The 20,769-nt window shown below is 46.8% G+C and overlaps 1 protein-coding gene across 1 annotated transcript in view; it reads right to left on the bottom strand.

The window, feature by feature from the left end:
- Positions 1-14,881: 14,881 nt before the first annotated feature.
- VWC2L (von Willebrand factor C domain containing 2 like) overlaps positions 14,882-20,769 on the bottom strand; it is a 44,533-nt gene continuing 38,645 nt past the window's right edge. The window contains exon 3 of the mRNA XM_065638214.1: positions 14,882-15,030. Within this exon, the coding sequence (XP_065494286.1) occupies positions 14,882-15,030 (149 nt within the window). The remainder of the gene's footprint in view (positions 15,031-20,769) is intronic.

Here is a 20,769-nt window from a genome sequence, read left to right on the forward strand (position 1 = left end):
TGTGTCTTCAGTGTCATGGTCACCTTCCCCCCACCCCCCTCTTTTGTTCCTGCTTCGCACCGTGCCCAGGCTGCTCCCAGTATTTCTTTCATCTTCAAAATGATGATCTTAAAAAGAAAAAGATTGTTTTGTACCTGCCTGGAGAGCTGAACGGTTGATTTCTCCCAGCATCTCTTTCTGGGGTGACGCCCCCCAGAAGGATGCCTGTGTTTCACTAGGAAAAACACCTTCTTGTGGTATTTCTGCAAGCGATGAGGGGTTATTTTTCCCATGACGGGCAGGAGCTCAGGCACCCAGAACATGGAAAAAAATCATCATTTTGGTGCTGCCCAGGCCAGCACAAGAACTTGGGAAGGAGCTCATGTTGGTACGGGGTGGTGCTGTGGTGCCCATCAGCCAGGCAGCCATGGGGAAAGGATGTGTTGGAACCAGCAAAGCCGCTTTGTCTCCCTCGCCGCAGGCTCCACCAGCACGCTGGGCAATGCTTGCACAGGCAGGCAAGCGAAGGAAGACAAAGATGCAAGAAAAAGCATGTGTGTGGCAATGGAAGAGGTTCATGCAAGTGCTTCGAAGCTCTGCCCTTGGGGTGAGCAAGAAAATTCTCCTGCAAAAGGGGCAGCTGCCAAGTTCAGTTTCCAAATCTCCACCTTTCCAGCCCCTTTTTATTGCAGATTTTCTCCATCTGAAGCAAATCAGAGAGCTCTCTTTAATCATCTTGCACTTGCAACCACTTTTGCATGGGTCTCTGTCCCTGGCATGCCTGCTTCGGATTTTTACAGACTTATTGCATTATAACATTTACGCACCATGGTTCCCAGACACTTCCTTCTAATGGATTTTGCATTAGTAGCTACTATCGGGAAATCTAGTACCAAAAGGTTAATGTACATCCATTAGTCCTTTTTTTGCCCCCTTCTTCTTTATGTGCTAGTAGAAGACAACCAATTTCAGTAAATACATTAGGTCTGGAAAGGGTCTGGAAGCACTTGAAATTCTGTACGTGCAAAGCTGTGGGGCTATTAATATTGTCCTGTCTAAGCACTGCGGATAAAGTTGGATTTGCAGATGTTGAATGATACCTTTCAGGTGTTGTCCAGCCTCCACGACCTTTCTTTTCCTCAGAAAAAGAGTTGGGGTTTTTGAGACCTGCTCTTTTTGTCAAGTGGCCTTACTTGCTCTGTGTATCTTCCATCATGAAGGAAGCTGTGCTTTCACCCATGTGTTCTCTCAGCTGTAGGCAAGCTAAGGAGGAATCATGTCAGGGTAGTTCAGGCTGTTGTGTGGGCAGCTGAGCTGGATTTCACAGTTAGACTATTCCTCGACCTGCAGCAAATGGTTTTCTCCCTCCTTCCCCTGAAGCCAGCGTGACAATTTCTGTCCTGCTAATCGGAGCGAAGATGAACCCTAAGTGTATCTCACTGTGTTCTCTGACCTGCGCTTTACACAAGGTCAAGCTTTTCACTGAAAAAATCTATTACTCTAATGACCACAAATAGCAAGAAGGAGGGGTAGGCAGGGCTCCTGATGTATTTACGATTTGCAGAACTTGCCATGTTCTTTAGCTGAAACCTTATGTTTTAGCACCGCAGACCTTTGAAAATTAACAGTTTGGGTCGTGATGCGCTCATGCTGGCTGCCTTTGTGTTCAGCACTCTGTCAGCATCGGCTGAACCTCCTCGCCCTTGGAGTCACCTATCAAGACCTTAATGGTGAGGACACCATCACCCTCAGCCTTCCCATGCTCTCATGTTCACTCCAAACCAGGACTCAATCCTCAGGTCTCCAGTTTCCCCAAGGTCCTAATCTCTATGTCCACCATGTCTAACCTGTTGCTCCATGGTATCCCGCTTTCCACCCCTGGCAGATCTGGGGGGCTGGACAGCAGAGCAGACACGGTACGTGCAAGCTGAGGCATGACCAACTCACTGCTCCGTGAACCAGCAGCTCCTGATTTCTGCATCTTGTCGCTGTTATTTCCCAGTACCATGTAGTTGTTCAGACTGAGGATTTGTGTTTGGCACTAAAATCTGTGGCTCACGACGAACATCTGCACTGGTCTTACCTGAGCCCTAATCTGGACACCTCTGCGATGAGCATTACAGGCTGAGCTGCTCCACCACCACGTGTGGGGTCAGTTCTGCAACCTACAACATCCTGACTTGAAGGTATTTATGTGAAATGGGGATACACAAAGCTGAGTGCATGAGCAGCTCTGGGTATGCGAGTTCAAAATGTTGCAGAATCAAGGCCAAAAGAAAAGAAAAAAATCCCATGTGCTTTAATTTTGCTTAATGAGAAACGATTCACAGCTTTCCATTCCTGATCCGTATCTTTCCATTTCTATTCTAATGGTAATTACTGTAGCAGTTTATTAACAAAGAAATCATTTAATAGCTTTCACATATTCCCATACTTCAAGTATCTAACAACTTATTGATTCGATAGCTTGGCAGCGTTCCTGATTGAGGAGCTAGGGTTTGAATTTTTTTTTAAGCACTTTGATCAATTCACATGCAAAGGATCATTATTTTTCTGGTTGAAACAAGGGATGGATTGCAGATCGATGTAGTCTACAGTATGTTCTTGTGTGTGATCCCTGCCGCACCCATAGCTGGAGCAAGCAGTGTCTGCGTTTTCTTATGCAAGGACCTTGAAAAATTGTCTTTGGGTTGGATTTCTCGTCCCTGAGTTACTACAGTCAGCACTGAAAAGGTATGGAATGCATGTGCAGAGAGGTAATTTCAATATTTGACACCACTGAGCACGTCTTTATGAAGCATTTTTGTATTTGCAGCTGTATGCCCTGCTTTCCACAGGGCCCCAGCAAGGTGCTGCATAGAACAAGCTTTGCAATGGCATCTTCATAGCCCTCACTCCTGCTGCAGACTCGTGATGCTGCTCATCGCTTCACCACCGCTGCTTTCGCCTTCTGGATGGGTCCTCACTTCTTCCAGGTAGCTGGAGAAATTTTCCCTGACACCAGTTCATGCTGGTGCAGAAGGTCAGGACACTGCAAGTGCTCCCGGAGGGCTACGCAACACGTGATGGGTGAGTCTGCAACAGCTCATAAACCCAACTATGGTCCAGCCATGGTCCAGCCTCTCAGAGACAACCAGTAGCCAGTCTGGCACTGCGCTGGGATGGCTGGTGTGTGAGCGATGTAGAGGAGGCTTATGGGAGTGAAAAATAAGGTGATGTTTTCTGGAAACAGTGTGTGTCATAGACGGCACGTGCAGATTGTTGTCATGCTTTTTTGTGGATTTCTAGCAAAATGTTCCCAATTATTTTGGAGGTCTACATGGGAATTGTACCTGTGCTATTAAGTAACAGGGAAAGCTGCTTAGAGGCCCCAGGTACTTCAGTAAATGTCCAAATGCCTTTGGTTGCATCATGAGCTCTCTTAGAAGGAGTGAGGGAAGCAAAATGGATGAAGGTGATTTGCTGTAAGTTTTCTCACACAGGTTTGGCAAGAACAGATACATTTGACCTCTATGAGGAGAAGCTGCTACCTGTGTCCCTGCAGGCTTTTTTATGCACATGACCCTAATGGGCTTCCTGACTGGTTTGTTAATAATTCATGTACTTCTGAAATGGCCCAGTTTGTTCATGCAATGCCTAGGTGACCCTACAACCTATTGGGAATAAGGCACCGGGGGAACTTGAATTACAGGTTAGTCATTTTCCCATCTAATATATCACAGACTGAAAGCTTTATGACTTCAGAGCTTACTGTATTAATTTTATGCATGAGTGCTTTATTTTTGCCATACGAGATATATCACTGGCTTACTAGAGCAAAATATCATTAGACCTCGAAAGGGATTTGGTCACTTACACTTTGTCACCAAGGATCATTGCACATAGATTATGTAGGGCTGTACTGTGCCATTTCTCATGTGTTTATTAAGTGATTATAAATATCGAACAGTGTGCCTTTAGGGGACACTTGAGATCTGTTATTGTAGCAACATTTCATTCAGAAAGATGGCACACATGCTGTGATTTGTGCCTTGGGAGGGTCTGTCAAAGAGTTTGTCTGATGGGAAGGCAGAGGTAGCCTGTTCTGCCTTGAAGCGGCTCTCCTTCATTGTTTTCAGTCTTAGCCATTATCGTTGTGTATCTTCTCTCATCCTGGTGGCACATCCTGGTGGCTGGAGTCAAGGACAGGATCATGAGACACCCAGAGCCCAGCCTTGTGTGTGCTGGAGACCTTGACTAAATCACATCAAACTACTTCGGGTCCTTTGGGTTTTTCTTTCTCACTTCAGAATGCCAATCATGAAAATACCACAAACTTGATTTTTCAGAAGTGCTATGCCCTCAGAGTCTTTACTGTTTCAGTGATAATGAATGGGTTTTGTATATGAACGCATAAAATACACCTGTTTTCCCTGAGCATCCAATCTGCTTCTGCACAAGCCAAGGGAAAAGAGCCATTTGACGTACCAGTGGCTGAGGGACACCTGGGTCCCACCTCCTTGAGACCTTGGTGCCATTTCCCACAGCCCAAAGCCACGTAGGAGTCCACCAGGGAGCTCGTCCACTCCTCAACTACAGAGATCAAAGAGCAGCCCCATTTCCAGGCTTCGCTTCCCATTTTTTGCTGAGATTGCTGCTGAGCTGACATCTCAATTCAAGTTTTCAGAAGAGCTCTGCTCCTCTTTGGTCACTGCAGTAGGTTTGATTTTTCCACAAAAAAATAAATTGTAAAGCATCTGCAGGAGGGTTGGTGAAGGCTTGGCCTTTTTCTGGAAACTGATGCTTCTTTAGGTCTCTGCTTTTAATTTAATATTTTACATTAAAATGTTTCCTGCTGGGTATGTAAAGCACAATCTGAAGATGAAGCTGTTCTCCACTTCTGGATTTCCACTTATAACTGAACAACACAGGCCCACCTTTGATTAAGTGATCCACAGAAGAAAAAAAAACATTGCTATCTGCCTCTTAAGCGTTAATTAATGCTTCCGTGATTCATTAATTTAAAAGACCGAGATGAGAAGATGTAGGTGAGCAGCAAAGAGCCACATAAATTCACCAACAAAACTGACAGAGGTCTGCAATTGTGTTCTCAGACTGAGAACATGGGGAAATAGGGTAAAAATGATTTGTGACCAGAAAAAAAAGGGAATTTCCTTGTGTTACATGACTGCATGCTTTTATTAGTTTGATGATGTACAGCGGGACTATTTCTCTTGGAAATGGCTTTTTGGTTAACATTTCATTTTCCTTCCCAAAGTTAGCTCTTGCTAGCAGTAATATAAAACAGCTCCCTGCAATTGGCTATCCCCAAACTTTATTAATACCACTTGTTGTTGTTGTAAATGATCTATTTCAGAACAAGTAATAAAGCTCTTGTGTTGCAGGTGAGCAAGCCCTCCTTGCCCTTTATCACATGCTATTGCCACAGCAGGGGAAGAATGAAAAATTTTTTAATAAAAAAATAATAAGAATAAAACTCATAGTACATTGCATTGATAGTTATATCACTTTTATACCAGCTGCTTCTCTTTAGGAATTTGAGGCTGTGCACTAATTTAATATAACTAAATTGGTACAGTTTTTTATGAGATCTGTCCTAGTGATACTACATTTCCAGACGTTGTCACTTTGCTATTACATGGTGCATCCAAATAACAGTGTCTGGAAAACTACCAAGTCCACTTTTACCCGTGAAGGGCACAAGTTTCCAGGGTGCTGCATATTAGCTGGCATAGGATTAACATATGATTATCACTAAAAAGATATGAGAAATTTTTGCTGAGGGGCCTGTTACTCATACCCCTGGGAATAATTTCAGCACGGTGAATGGAGCTACTAATATCAGGGCTGGGGAATGGCAAGAGACTTCTGATGCTGGATGTAGCATCTTTGCCATTTTTTTTCTCCTGCATCTTCTCCAGGAGCAGCCTCTGGTCCAAATTTGTGCTTGTTTAAAGGGAATGTGGCTCAGCTGTTTTCATGTTTCCTTCTTTTCATGTTTCCTAATCTTCTTGATTTGTCATTTCTCTTTACTGGTAACAGAAAGGCGGTTGAGACCTCAAGATTTCCCTGGGACAAGGCTCCAGAACTGTTGCCAATCAGCTGCCCCTGCTCATGGAGGTATCAAAATCTTTGCTATATGTTATATTCCTACGGGTACTTATATTCTGTCTCAAAAACTAAGAGCAAATGCCACTTGTTGGGTAATACCTGCTGAAAAGCATTTGACAAAATGACAGAACAAGTCTGTGGTGCACATGCATTTCTCTAAATCTCTTCTCCACCCTGCTCAGGGTTGGTGGTGCAATGGGCCAGGCCTGGCTGGTGAAACTTTCCTTGCTCAGTAACTCCTTCAAAGGACTTGTGTCTGCTTCACTGGTCAAAAATTCAGACATGCATCCACCTAAATTTCTATTTCTACACTGACCTAGTCCTCAGGACCTTGTTTCCCACTCAGCAAATTCTTGTTTCTGCCCTTAACAGATTTTGCAGGAGGAAACTCCTGTAGTTACACTACAAGGCATCACAGTCACTGGTAGCATACAAACGTTGGACAAATTTGGCCCTGGAAATGTTGGTCTTGGTTTGTGATTCACCGTCTCAGATCCAGAGGAATGGAGCCCAGGCTGATGTTAGCAGTTTTGGTGAGAGATGGGACTACAAATTAGACACTGGTCCCCAAGCTCTGGCTGGTTGGAGACCAGCCTTGTATCTTCTCAGAAGCACCCGAGAGGAGCAGGCAAACCCCATCATCTCATGGCGTTTGTGGTATCTCCACCTCACAGGCTTTACGATATCTCTACTTTTCCCGCACTGCCCACTTCCCCAGGGAGCCTATTCCACCATGAGGGTAATCCGTAGCGGTTGCAAAGGGTTGTCTTTCCCTATGTGCCTCCTGCTCCCCGCCCAAGGCACCTGTGCCTCCTTCCATTCGTTGTTTCTCACACTGCTGACAAAACCAGTGGGATTCAGGACGTTTTAAGTAAAACCATGAGGGCTAAAATATCCCATGGGGCTTCACAGCATGATCACAAACACACTTTATTTTCCAGGCGTGTCTCCCTTCGTTTTCTTTTAATGCTGGTGGGGCGAGGACGGGCAATGCTACTACTTGTTTAGAGATGCCTGCAGTAAGCCAAGAGGATAACCTTGAATCCAGAGAAAATTAGGAAAAATGTAAAACCAGCTGCAGCTCCGATGGGTCCCTGCACACCCCTTTTGCTCGCAGTTTCTATTCATGCCGATAAAGTACCAGAAGATATGCAATACAATGGGAAATTGCTTCTTTGGGTATCGTAGCATCTTGACTTAGAAGTGCTTTAACCTTGGCCTCATGCTTCCTCCGGGACCTGTTGCCTTTGCTGCGGAAATACCGACACCAGCCAGGAACAGGCAGGATTTTCCATCTGAGTAAAATTAAAACCCGAAGCCTTTACCATCCTCTCGATGCCAGACGTGCTCTACCTGCATTAACTTGAGCTTAATGGACTGCAAAACGAGCGTTTCAGTACGTATGGGAGTGGAGTATTTGTGGGAGAGCAAGTTCCTGACGTTTCTATCTCTTCCCTTCCCCACCGTATCCCAGCTCCCCCTGGCAGTGCAGACATCCAACCATGATCAGCACAGCATGAATCCAGGACAGCTCCATTTCAGAACGTTAAGGATAATCTTTTCTGGGGAAGCTGTTTGCTGCCCCCTCAAAAAATAAATTAATTGATACATTAAAATCAACAGAGCTTTTCGTCCTTTTTAAAAAAAGGCAAATACAGCTTTAGGAACACAGCCAGGCTCCAGAAAATCCAGAAAACTGTTCGAGCAAGGCAGAGGTTGCAGCCATCAAGCCAGGTAAGTAATGGAAAGAGCAAAGATGACCGATCCCTATCTATTAAACTGAAATGATTTTTATTAAGCTAGTGCTTGAGGGTGGTGTTGAGGATGATGTAAACACTGAAGATGACACTTTTCAACAGGCCAGCGGAACACCTCACTCTGGCTTTATTACAGCTTCTTCTGAAGTCCTTTGATGTAGGACCCCAGGAGCCGAAAGCTGGAGCCCGCTGGCCCCAGCCACCCCAGCACACTGGCTGCGCTGCTGGTGGTAGGACGCTCCAAGGCATGGTCTGCAGTTTCCACCCTCATCATCATACATCATACAGAGGGACAACATAAAACCTGCTTCCTTGGAGTTCTGTCTTCCAGATTTATAGGATTTTTCCAAAACTCCCCAGGCTGGGATTTGGCTGTTTCTCCAAACATAGAGCCTAGCCCATGCTGAAATACCTGAAGGGATCATCTGTATGGTAACAGGATCATCCCTTGGGGTAACCAGGTGGGAGAGTGGCCCAATGGTTTCTCTTCAAGTTTTCATGGGTTATCACCATAAAGAGAACAGCAGCATGAAACTGTATATGTGTGTATGTTGTAATGACCAAAAATACCTTGACTAGGTCCTTCCCAGTGCCAGATGCCTTACAGTCTAAATGAGCATCTTTAATAGTGGCATTAACTAGTATCAAAATCCTGTTCTGTCCCATTGAAACAGGTCTAACAGCTCAGGCTCACTCATTCTCTCATTCCCTTCTTTCTGCAGATCTACGTCTCTTGTGCCTGAAGCAAACACCGGAAAGTCACACGGCAAAGGGTCCTTTCGCCTGACTGCTTGGGCCACCGAAGTGGGGAGACCATGGGACTCTGCGGAGCCCCGTGCTGGCCAGGTGAGCAGAAAGCACTCTGCTTTGCATGGAGAACACAACTCTGAGCATGCAGATGGGGATGGCCACGGGTGCCAGCACCAGGAATGCTGCAAGAGCCGTGGATCAGAAAGGTTGTGGTGGGAAAGATGCCCTGAAATTGTCAGATAATGTCTCTTGGTGCTACTCTATCCACCCTCTTACTGCCTTCTGTGAAAAGCCCAGTGCCAAGAAAATATCCACTGGCAGTTCCCGGGGATGCAAATAACTAATTAATTAGTGAGCTCAGGGGAATCAGCATGGTCAGAGGACACGCACCCCCTGAGAAAGAAGAGGCTTTGTCCGTCTGTTGCCAAACAGACCTTGATAACGACAACTGGCTGCCTGCCCAAAAGCTGAGGCTGTCTGTGCACAAGGGCGCAACTATCCCCAGATGGGTGCAACCATCCCCAGATGGGTGCAACCATTGCCGGTCCCCCAGCCCCGGCAGGGAGGACACCAGCTAGTGCTGGCGGGGACACGGTCTAGCTCTGCACCATCCCAGAGGAGCCCGATTTAGCTTTCTAAGTGGTTTTGTCTTTCCTACCAGTTTCCTGGTACATAATTATCTCTTCGTCTGGGCTTGCACATCCTTTATTCAGAAGCATGACATGTCTTGGGAATGGCTTAGTCTTCCCTGCCTCAGGCTGGTTATGGACATAAAGCAAAGTAAAGCCCCAAATAGTATTTTATGTGGCTTAATGTGGATCCCTTGGCTACATCAGGGCCCCTGGTTGCTGTTTACTTCTGGGATATTAGTCCTGGCCTGCCCGCTCCCCATTCATGGACTGTTGGCACCTATATCCAAGGATACAGGGAAGGGAATTGCCAAAACGAGCAATTTAGTAACTGAGGACAGTTACCTGGGTTAAGATGATATGTTGTAAGGGTTTCTGTGAATCTCAGGTGCTTTTTTTTTTTTTTCCTGTGTGGAGCTGCTGGGAAAAAACCACCAAACACCTACTCTGTGCTCCTCAGCTGTTTATTCAAATGCCAATCTGTGGCCATGGTGGCTACAGGGTTTCCAAGGCAGAGTCGGCTTTTGTCTAGGTGGCTTGGAGGGTGAACAAAGTTCATGGTTGCCCTACAAAGTTCTGTGCACTGAGAAAACCTTTAAAGAGAATTTGGAGAATCTCCATCATTTAGTATGCAAACTGGAATAGTCATGTTCACAGAGCTCTTATGTCAACAGGGAAGTACATGTCACCATGTCATGTTGAATAGAGTCCCATGTTGGGCATATTTGGATGCAAAGCTCCCACTGCAGCTGTGGCACTGGGGTGTTACTGGCTCTTCTGGGAGCACACAGAGTGCAGCTAAGTGGAGGCATGAATTGGCATCTTCTGAGGGCAGAACTCTTATAGATAGCGAAGTTAGGGTGGAAAGAAATGTTCTCTAAAAGAAATCACTTCTGAAAATGTAGAAAGTATACCTGCAAATATAAATATATACATATTGTATGAAATATATAAATACAGGCACTCTTGTCATTTCCATGTGTTCTACTCCTTGTGTATTAAAAGCTAACCTTCCATGCTGCAAACAAAGGTGGTTTTTTTGATAAATTTTTCATTTTCTGTATTGTTTTGCTATCGCAAAACCATGTAATTTTGCTGTATAAAAGGCATTCATTTGCTCTACATTCACGCGGGCCCTCTTTTCCCTCTAACGGTCACCAAAGAGAAACACATCATTGCTCATGCTGTGCTGGAAGATGAGGATTTCCTCTTTGTCTTTACATTTAGCAGAACAGGGGTTGCTGCAGCGGATCCGTCATCCCTGTTGGCTGGGACAGCCGAGTCAGGAGATGGTCACATCAGGTGGACCTTGACTCATTACGTGCCATTGAATGCTGCTGACTCAGGAGTGCCAGGGCTCAGTATCCCGGCACCCAATGGCTGGGTGGGACAGCAGGATGGAGATTACCCAAAGTCCAGTTTTTTCCCAGCCTTAGTCTGGTTTGGAGCGTGTCTTGCAGGCTCCTGGAGGAGGATGACATTGCCCAGTTGATGCTTTGCAGGTGATCTGGAGCTGAGACAGCTCTCTCTGGGGTGTGTGGGACATAATCACGTAATAAGAAAATAATCTTAGGTCACGGCATATTATATGAGGATGGGGAAAAGGTGACGCTCTCAGCATGGGTTTTTCTATTGCTTGGAGCAGGAGGGAGGCTGTACACAGCTGCTGCACTTTGGGGGTAAAAAATAGCATCAAAGTGAGATGTGGATGCGAAACACCCCAGGTCGACAGACCACCTTTGTGGATCTGGGTATGTTTTTTCTGTAAAACTCAATGTTACTTATGCTGATGGTGTTGCCTCTAAGACAGCTGCTCTCTCAGTTGTTCCTCTGCTCCAGTTCAGGAGCTTTTAGCTCCCTTTTCTATCCACATCTCCCAGGCTGTATCATTTCTATCTCCCCTCATGCTGCCATCTTTATCGCTCATCTTTCCAACCATCAACTCCACCTTCCCCTCCTTTCTGCCCTATCAAGCCCCCTGCTCTTCTCTCCAACCCTCAGCATCTTCTCCATGTCCCGCCAACGCTTCCTGCATTTTCATGAGTGTCAGCCTGGGGAGTTGGGAAGGACAGTGCCTGTGGAGGAGGTTGTGCTCCCCCATCTAATAACACATGTACCAGACACCTTTCCCTTGAGATGGCAGCCTCTGGAAGCCAAAGACGAACCTTTCAACAAGATTAAAGAGATTGTATTAATTGCTATCGATCATGGGTCAACAAATTAAATTGCTTCTGCAACTGCATCTCAGAAAGGTCTAAAAGGAAAGAGTAGTTAATGGGTCTGGCTGGCCCAGAGCAGTGATTAATTAAAGGGAGAAATGAACGAAAAAATTAAAAAAAAATAATTAAAGGCAGAAGGAAAGGAGATTGAGATAAGGTTGAAACCCTTTGGTCCAGAAGTGACATAGCACATCTGGAGAGAGCTCGACAGGATTTCAGTTCTGGATCTGCCCTTTCTGGCCTGATCTGGGCTGCTGTGAAGCAAAGCCGGTGGTGATGATTTTTGGGAGCTATGGCTCCGAGCACCCCAGCTGCTGTGGAAACACTGGCCACCCGTGACTGCCAACTCTTCCACCCCAGATAATCCGATCTGTGCCCATCACTCCTCCCTTTGACCCCAGACCTTGCCCTGCCACTGCCTTGGTGCTTGGGGAATTCTGCGAGATCCCCCAGCGGGACATGTGCCTAGTGCTGCTGGGTTCGGGTGGAACGGATCCCTTCTCCAGTCTGAGCTGGCATCTCATGGAGACCTCACAGAAATGTCTGCGATGGGATCTGCAGGGCTTCACCCAAGCGCACGCTCCAGCTCACTATATGTGGTCCTTGGGGCGTCCCCCTGCCAGCAGCTTTGTGGTTTTTTTTTTTTCCTTCTGTTTTTAGAATCAATGTCCTGGAAGGATAATGGAGAAAAAAATCGAGCATCCTTATGTCACTTAGCAGTCCTCCTCACTGTAGATACTGCTCTTCCCGCTCCCAGCCAGCCCCACAGCATCCTGGTGGGAGCCGGGAGTAAAGTACTCCTGGGTGGGAATAAGGGTGCTACCACCACCCCTTGGGAAATAATAAATTAGCACAGTATGGAGTGGAAATGGTGCTTAATTAATAATGAAGAAAATAATAATATGTGGCATGTATAGTGCTGTACTTGTTCCAAGCACTGTACAAACATTAACTACAGTAATTAAGCTGTAATTAATTAGAGTAACTACTAATCAGTGTAAATAATGATGCATCTGGAGGTACCAAATGGAATTTGTGAACTGAAAGCAAATTTCTATGTTCAGGAAAATGGCATGAAATATAAAATGGCACCAGTAAAAGGCAAAACCAGATGGAGGTTAAAGTGAGAGCCTGAGAGCTGTGTTGGTCCATGATGGCTCCCCAGAAGGGAATCCCGGTTTGGCAGGTTATCTTGTGACACAGCAAAGCTGATTTACTGATTTACTCCCTGGGCAACCCATCCCTTCCGTAGCACTTTTCACGATTCTTTCCAGGCTCCTCCTGCCTCAGCGGCATTGTTGCTGAGAGCCAGGGGCTGGCACAAGGGACGAGATGGAGAATTGGGAGCTTGCAGGGGGTGAGATCAGCAGAGGAAAATACACAACAGATAGAATTTTTCTTTTTTTTTTTTTTTTTGCTGGTTCACACACTTCATATTTAACAAAATAATTTTTTAATAATATAGTCTTTTACACATCAAATATTGTTTCTAGACACTCCCCTTCCCCCCCAGTTTTTACAGAATAGGTTGTTATTTTGTTTTGTTTTTTGTTTTTTGTTTTTTTTTTTTTCCTCACTAGTTTCAGGCACACTATTGTTTGAAAATTTTGAAACTGGATAGTCATTGACAGGCAACAGCTTACAGAGAAATGTGGCGATGACTTCTTTAATGGTACCAGTTCAACTCGCAGGAAGCCAATGCTCAGCTGAAGTACAGCAATCACTGTGCTAGTGCTCGTCCTACCCCCTGCCCTCCAGTAAAATGCAAAATCGGGGAAGAAATGAAAAATATAAAGGCAACAGTGTGCATAAACCAAGACGAATTGTGCTGATCTGCTTCGGTGAAGGATTTGCTGGCGTCGCTGTTACGAGCAGGTGCTGGACTGAAGTCTGAACAAAATAAGCACCATCGCCCTAATAGCCATGACCAAAAAGCAGCAAACCAAGCATGGACAGCGATGGGTGAAGGCTCCTGCACTCACCTGGGAAGGGCAGAGCAGGGAAATGACATTGGTGGCTTTTCTCTCACAGTATCGCTTGGAACCCGCAGCCTGAGAAAGCAAGACGAGCTGAAAAGCCCAAAGGGGACTCTTGGAGTGATGGGGGCTGCTGGCGGTGATCTCTCCTCCTGGCAGGCAGGCACGTCGCTGCTTTCTGGAGAGACCCTTCACCAGGAGCTGATTCCCATGGACGTGGCCAGCGCATCCCCAGCCCCTCGTGCACCCTGGCTTGCTTTATCCCTGGCAGTACGGATGCTCCCAGGACCCGGGCAGAGCCGGGGCACCTCCCTGGCGCTGCAGCAGGGGGTCAGACCCGCCAGCTGAGCCAGTTTAGTGGCGGCCCAGCAATGGGACATTTCTGGAAACCTCCCAAAGGGTTATGGGCAGAGGGGAGGATTGAATTATTTTAATTTTGTCTTGCAGTAGCAGACTCCCACTGTCGCTGAAGTCAATGAAACGGTGCCTTTGGCTCCAGCAAGAGCAGCCTCAGTGCCAGCAGAACACGATGGGGCTCTGCTGGAGGCAGCAGAGCTGCAGCACAGCTGGGGCACATCTGGGACCCTCTTCTCTTCCACCACTGATGCCCCAGCTGGGCATCGCACAGAGACAACCCAGGTAAGACGTTGCTTTCTTGGTGCCTTTCCAAGGCTTTCTGGCTCACTGCCCCGCCTGCCCATGCAGCGGGTCTTGGCTCTTGCTCCGATCAAGGTCACGGTGACTGTGTAGGTGTCTTTGATTTTATTGTCCCCACTCAGTGGAGAAAGTGTAACACAGATACAGCTTCTGTCTTGGGTGTCCGGTTGTATACTTGTGCATCTAATTTGGCCCTTCTGCAGGTTACATTCCAGTTGGGGTATTTTAACCCTTCTTCCCCTTGTAATTTCTACTTCCCTCCTGGCCTTACCAGCCCTCCCCTTATAGACACGATAAAAATGATCCATAGTTGTATTGCCCTGACAATCCCAGGTTAGGAAGAGGCTTTAAAAAAAATAAATCACAATAGCAAAAAAAACCTTAAATAAATAAATGTGAAAAACCCCATGATCCACACTGGAGAAAGTTAGAGCGATGAATCAATCAGCATCTTGGAGGTGTCACCAGTTCAGGAACTTGTGTGGGCCCCCTTTTTTTTTTTTTTTTTATTCCTCCCCAAATCTGACCACTGCACCCCTACCAAGCACTGATAATTACAAGAGTTGATACTGGATACATAGTGTGTAAAGTGAGAGAAAAGCAGGACATTGTGGAGTGGGAACCCCTTCCCAATGAGTAAAATCTCTGCTTGTGTGAAACCCTCGCAGGTTTTGCTGGTGACCCTGTTGAAGCTGGCGGGACATTGGTCGCGTGTGCAGTGTTGAAGCTGTTTCTTCGTCATTGTTGTCATCCTCATTGGCGGGTTGTTTGGCCGGCGGTGCCGCTGGCGGGGAGTTTTGCCGCTACAGAGCCTGCTTGCCCTGGCACTCGCGCTTGGAGCACTGCGCCGGCTTCCACCAGTCCCCGTTGTGGCAGTGGCAGATGTTGCAGTCATCCACCTTCACTTCGATGCCAGCGGGAATTATCGTGGTTCCTGCAAAGCAGTTCGGACCTGCAAAAACACACGGGAGTAATAGAAATAAATACTTTTTTTTTCTTTCTTTTTTTTTTTTTTTTTAATTGGGTGTAGTAGCTCTGCTATAAGCGCCCAGGAGCAGGCAGGTGCTCAGTCTCAGCCCCTCACTGCTCTCCAGCTGCAATGTCAGCACTGCTGAAATCAGTAGCGGCTCTCCCAGCTTTGCCCAATGTGGATCACTCGTCTCAGGCTTTTTTTCTTTTTTCTGTGCTCTCAGGCATTGAAGAAAAGAAAAAAAAGGCTTGAAACTTTCCTTCTTCTGTTGCTGTACCCAGCCACTAGTACAAATAGCACCAGTTGCATCATGGATGCACATGGCTTTTTCTACTCAGTTGCCCACTAATTTATTATCGCTTTTTCCTAAGATTTGGCTGCCAGATGGACAAGACCATGAGGACGAGCATCAGGACACAGACCAGCCTTTACTGTTCTAGCCTGGTGAGTGTGCGCTGCAGGGACCAGAGCAAATTCATCCCCCAGGACCGTAATCGAACGCCCAGTAAGCCCAGGGTTTCCCAGCAGCGTGGGGCTATTAACCAAAAATTATTTATAGTATCAAATTAACAAAAATAATTCACCTCCCAAATAAGCTTTATGATGAAATCTGGTTTTTCTCAAGGGCAATTCCTTTAATCTGCTCATTATTAGCAATATTTTTTTGGGGTTTCTTTATTGCACAATCTCAAAGCTGAGCAGCAAATCAGCAAGAATGCTATTTTCCTCTTTTTTTTGTAAAAGCCTAGTGAATACCCATTGCTCAGTGGTCCCTCTGCAAGCCCTCTCCTCCTCCCCTCTTGCTCCCACATCAGTTAGCACTGGGAATTAATGTCAGAGCCAGCAGCACATGGAAAAAAAATTGGGGCGGTGGCATTCATGGCATCAGGGAAGCGTGAAGACATTTGAAATGTGTCTCATGGCTCCAGTGCTGCTCCGAAATGTCACCCCTCGCCTGGCCACCGCTTTTAATCTATGCCTCCGGTACACAAGGTGCATTTGAAATATGAGAGCATGTACAGACATGAAATTACAAGCAAGTTGTTAGTTTTTAATATAAGACTTAAGACTGTTTGAAAGGGAAAATATGGTCCCCATGTGGCTAGAAACAGGCTGAGCTGTAGACAGAGTCTCATGTTTTATCATCTCAGAGAACTATTCACTTCATCTTGCTGATTTATTAGTGTCCTGACTTTATTAAGATGCTCCTCAGGACCCTATGTTTAAGCTTAATAGGCCACCAGTTTAGCAGGGCTTGACTTAACCAGATGTAGCCAATTCAGGTTGCTACCAAGCCAAATGGTGCCTGCATGCTGTTTGTGCTTAAGCACCCTCTCCCCTTTACTAAAGGCCTCTTCAAATGCAGCTCAGCTCTACAGCAACTTTTAACATCAGTCTTAATGAAGCTGCAGCAGAAGGGCCTGAGACAGGTGCCCCTGATGGCTCCTATACCAGTCTGGGGTGACTGGGTGTACCCCAGGGCTGCTGCTTCCTTCCACGGGCAGGACTTGGGAAGACAGGCTGTGGTGCTGGGAAGGTCTGTGTTTCTCCATGAAACAGGGATGATGCCTCCTCCTTGGTCTGGCCAGCATCTGAATCCATCAGGATGCCAGGAAGAAACAAGCTTGTGCTCCCAGCAAGGGAATCCTGCATCACTTGTTGAGCCGGAGTCGAGGCTACGCAGGTCTGCTGGCTGTTGAAGACCAGTGCGCTGGGCGTGGGGATGTTTTAAGCCTGCTTTGAGCTGGGCTTTGGGCTGGACAACCTCCAAAGGTTCCCTCCAACCTCAGTCATGCTACAGTGCAAAGAACTTCAAAGCCAGGAGTTACCAGCCAAGGACACGCAGCAATACAGAAAAGCCAAACTCTATCTATGCCCACATATATACACTATGTGCGTCTTTTCTTTACATGCATTTGGTTGAAAAAGTCATGACCCATTTTGGTCACGAGCTGAAGATTTTTGAAGGTGGCGTCCCTCTGGAAGACATGATCCTGGTTGGAAAGGCCGTGATCCCACCTGCGGTATTTCTCTGGCCACCCACTGAAGTTGTCTCTTCTTCCTACAGCTTTTGGGTCCCTGCGTGGGCCAAGCTGCTGCCTGTGCTCTGCATTGCATTCTCTACTTCATCAAGCCTGGTGGGTGTTGTGTGATGATACCCAGTGAGGACTTAGTTGTCAGGCCAGCTCATCTGCTGCTGTTAAATGTCTGGGGCTGTGATGCAATGAAAATGCCAAGCATTGTAGCTGGTCGTACTTAAAGCAGAAGTCAGCGCCTGTCAATCTGTAAGAGGATGCTCTGATTGCCTGCTGATGTCGGGGACACCCAGAATGAGCAGCCTCCACACAACAGCCTGCTCTGTGCTCCCAGAGCGAAAAAAACCCCTTTTAATTAATATTTAAACAAAAAGCTTCCTCTGGAGATCAGGGTGGCAAGGAGAGGGGAAGATTGTTTTCTCTCTTGCTGCCCTGCGGCTGCTTGTTAATCATCTCATTTGAGAAGCCAATACTGCCTCGACACCCACACACGGCTCCAGACACAGACAGTGGATTTACAGCACCGTTCAACGTGGCTGAAAACGTGCAGGAGGCCGGTGGCGAGGGGAGCCGGCGTGTTTTTCTCAGTGAGCTGGGACTGGCTGAAGGTGAACTGCAAACTGGGGAAAAGCTTGCTCTTCCTCGCGTCCCGCTTATCTGTCCATCCCACAGCTGCTCCATCACGGCCACAGCTGCCCTTCCTCCTCCTCCTGGCAGCCCTGGGTCCCTTCTCCCTCTTGAGCTTCCCTAGCGGGGGTCATTTGGGAAAAAAAATCATTAAACATCTCTCATTAATGTCCCTATCCCAGAGCTGAGAAAGCAGACACCATGATGTAAAGAGGAGGTATGTGCTAAAAGCATCGCCCGTGCCTTTGAGGTCCCCAGTGGGGAGGGGATCACTCATTTTGGGGATAGCACCAGAGCAACAACATCCCTGCCCCAGCCAAGGACATAGTGCAGGTCTGCAAAAGAGTAATTAAACACTAATCATCTGCCTCTCTGATCTCTGGCATCTATCGAGCCAGGAAGAACCTGGCAAGCGCCTTCATGACTAACGGAAAATCCTTGGGATGCAGCCATGTGCCCCACAAATAGGCTGGGTGAAGGTAAGAGGAAAAATTGCAGCTATTTTGGATAAATTGCAGTGACAAGGCTGGGAGGAACATCAGGGGGTGGCCAAACCAGCCCTTGCTGAAGCAGCACTGAGCATCTCTGGCTGGCTGAGCATCACCTGAGCACACCTAAGGAAGGAGCTGTAGAGACTGAACCAAGGCAAAAATTACAGCTAGTGGGTTTGTTTTCCTTTTCCTGGACTTTCAGCAAAATGCCTGAAACCCTGGCTTTGGGCTCTACTACATCATCTGCCCTCTTATGAGATGTTGTGCTGCTGTTTTGGGACACCCTTCTCTTGTGCCAGATTTTTAATTTAGGCAAACACTACCACGGCTCTGGACCATTTCTGCCTCGTTGCCCCCAGCACTCTCTCAAAATAGTCACTTCTGCATTCCTAGAGTGAAATGTTTTGTTTTGCACACCACAGCAAGCTTTTTTTTGTTTTGCACACCAATGCAATTTCTGCATCCTCTCTCCTCCCCCACTATCTCTACCCATATAGAAATGTGGATTTCTAACGGAAAGGAAAATTTCCACACTCCATTTCCATTAAATCAACTTAAATTCCCACTATCTGGAACCAATGAAATCCAATTTTCCAGCACAGTCACTGTCAGCCAGCTCCTTTGTTTTCCCTATCTAAACTTCTCCCACCTTGAAGAGTGGATTGTGTTGGTCCAAAATGGGATGCAGTGAGTATCACACCTGCAGCTGAGGCATGAGAAAGAAGCAGTCAGAGAGTGACACTGCACTGCTGAAAATACACTCCAGACAATTGGCATTTTCTACGCAATGGCAGAAGTCACCAGCGAGTTTTCCAGAGACCTCGGGTTTTATAGGGCCGACAGCTAATGTGTTCCTGGAGACAACATGCTGCACCTGGGGATGCTACGTGGCTTTGGGATGTGCCTCAGAGAAGCTGCAGGTTGTGAGGCCACTACCGGATCACACAGCAAGAAAAAAAGTTCTCTTTTTGCTCTGCAGCAGAGATGACTTGCCTCCTTTAAGTTCTCTGATATTTTTTTTTCCTCCCTTAGATCAGCCTCCCAACGTTTCAAAACCTGAGTGCCCTAAACCCATCCTGCTGGGAACTGTCCTGAGCTTTTCTCACTGTGGCTTTGTGCTGCACAAAGGAGCGGGCTGAGACCAGGATCTGCCAAATTGATGTAAAAAAAAAAATCACAAAGAATGGGACAGAACAGCACAGCAACAGGGTTTTATTATCATTATTCAAAGGATGACACTGCTCAGAAACACTTGATGACATGTCAAGCATATCAAGAAAGTTACGTATGATAATAGCAGTAGGAACAAGAAGCTGCTTTGAGCAAGGGCTGTTCTCCTGGTTTTTGTAAAAGCATCTTAAACCATGACTGCGATGCAAACAGGTCAGTAATCACTCTCTTTTCCTTGCTCAGAGAGACTGATGGGGGAAATTTGCTGCTCCCACAGAAAATATAATTGTGAGATTTGCTTTGCTTAACATAATTAATACTCATGAAAGACCACAGCACTCCGGGCTGTTTGCTAGAATAACAGTGAAGATTTTTATGGAGATATATTAGGGCTGATCAGATGCTGTTTTGATGGGAGAGATGTAGTGCAAAGAGAAAAATCATACCTGCTTTGTTGTCTGGGAAGAGTGATAGCAAATTTTGCAACCATACGCATAAGACCAGATCCCTGGGTGATGACCCACGTTGCGCTGCTGGTATGGAGAGGATACATCTAATCCCATGCATGGGCATTAACGTGCTCCTGCTACACCATGCAATGCCACCCAGGGGTGTGCAATTAATTCCTCCTGGGACTCAGTGGCACCGTGGTGCTTCAAAGCAACCCAAACCCCCCAGATGAGACACTACCACGCTGGAAAAAACTCACGTCCCAAACGCAAGAGGAGCAGCCATTCCAGCTCGCAAGCAAACTCCATCTGTGTGGTCCCCACCACAGGGATGTGGAGGAAAACATCTGAATTCAAGAGCACCCTGCAAGAAAGGAGCTCAACTTGTGGCTTTAATTAACAAGCTGAGAAGGGAAGAAGTCTTGGTTTTGCTGTCTGGTACCACAACTGCCTGCCGCCCCCTCTCCCCGGAGGGAGGGGAAGGCAGCGGATGAAGCTGGAGGCGAGACATAAAGAACTCAGTTGCCGATGCTGAGCTTTGCCTTACTGAAAATTAAATTTGGCGATGCTCTGCAGGCAGGGCTGAAAACCCCACCAAAATATAACATCCTTGGACTTTTTTTTTTTTTTTTTTTTTTCCGGGGGGTGTGTGTGTTAGAGGCAGAAGCCGAAGGTCTCAGCTCGAAGCACCACTGAAGCCTGAAGGTGCATCGGAAATGGGGCTGCCATGATCACGGCATGTCAGGGAGGTGAGTTCACACTCCAATAATGCCCACATCTAATCCCTGGTCTGTGACTAGTGGCAGGAGGGAAGGGAGCGCGCTGTGGCTCTGCCTCCTCCCTGCCTCTGGAGGTGATGTCCATGTCCCCCAGGCTACGCAGGACACAGCTTCATCCCACATGTTCCCAATACACACACCAGGTAAAAATACCTACCCACCTGGGCTC

The sequence above is a fragment of the Caloenas nicobarica genome, chromosome 6 (genome assembly GCF_036013445.1).
Source record: "Caloenas nicobarica isolate bCalNic1 chromosome 6, bCalNic1.hap1, whole genome shotgun sequence".
Classification (NCBI taxonomy): Eukaryota; Metazoa; Chordata; class Aves; order Columbiformes; family Columbidae; genus Caloenas; species Caloenas nicobarica.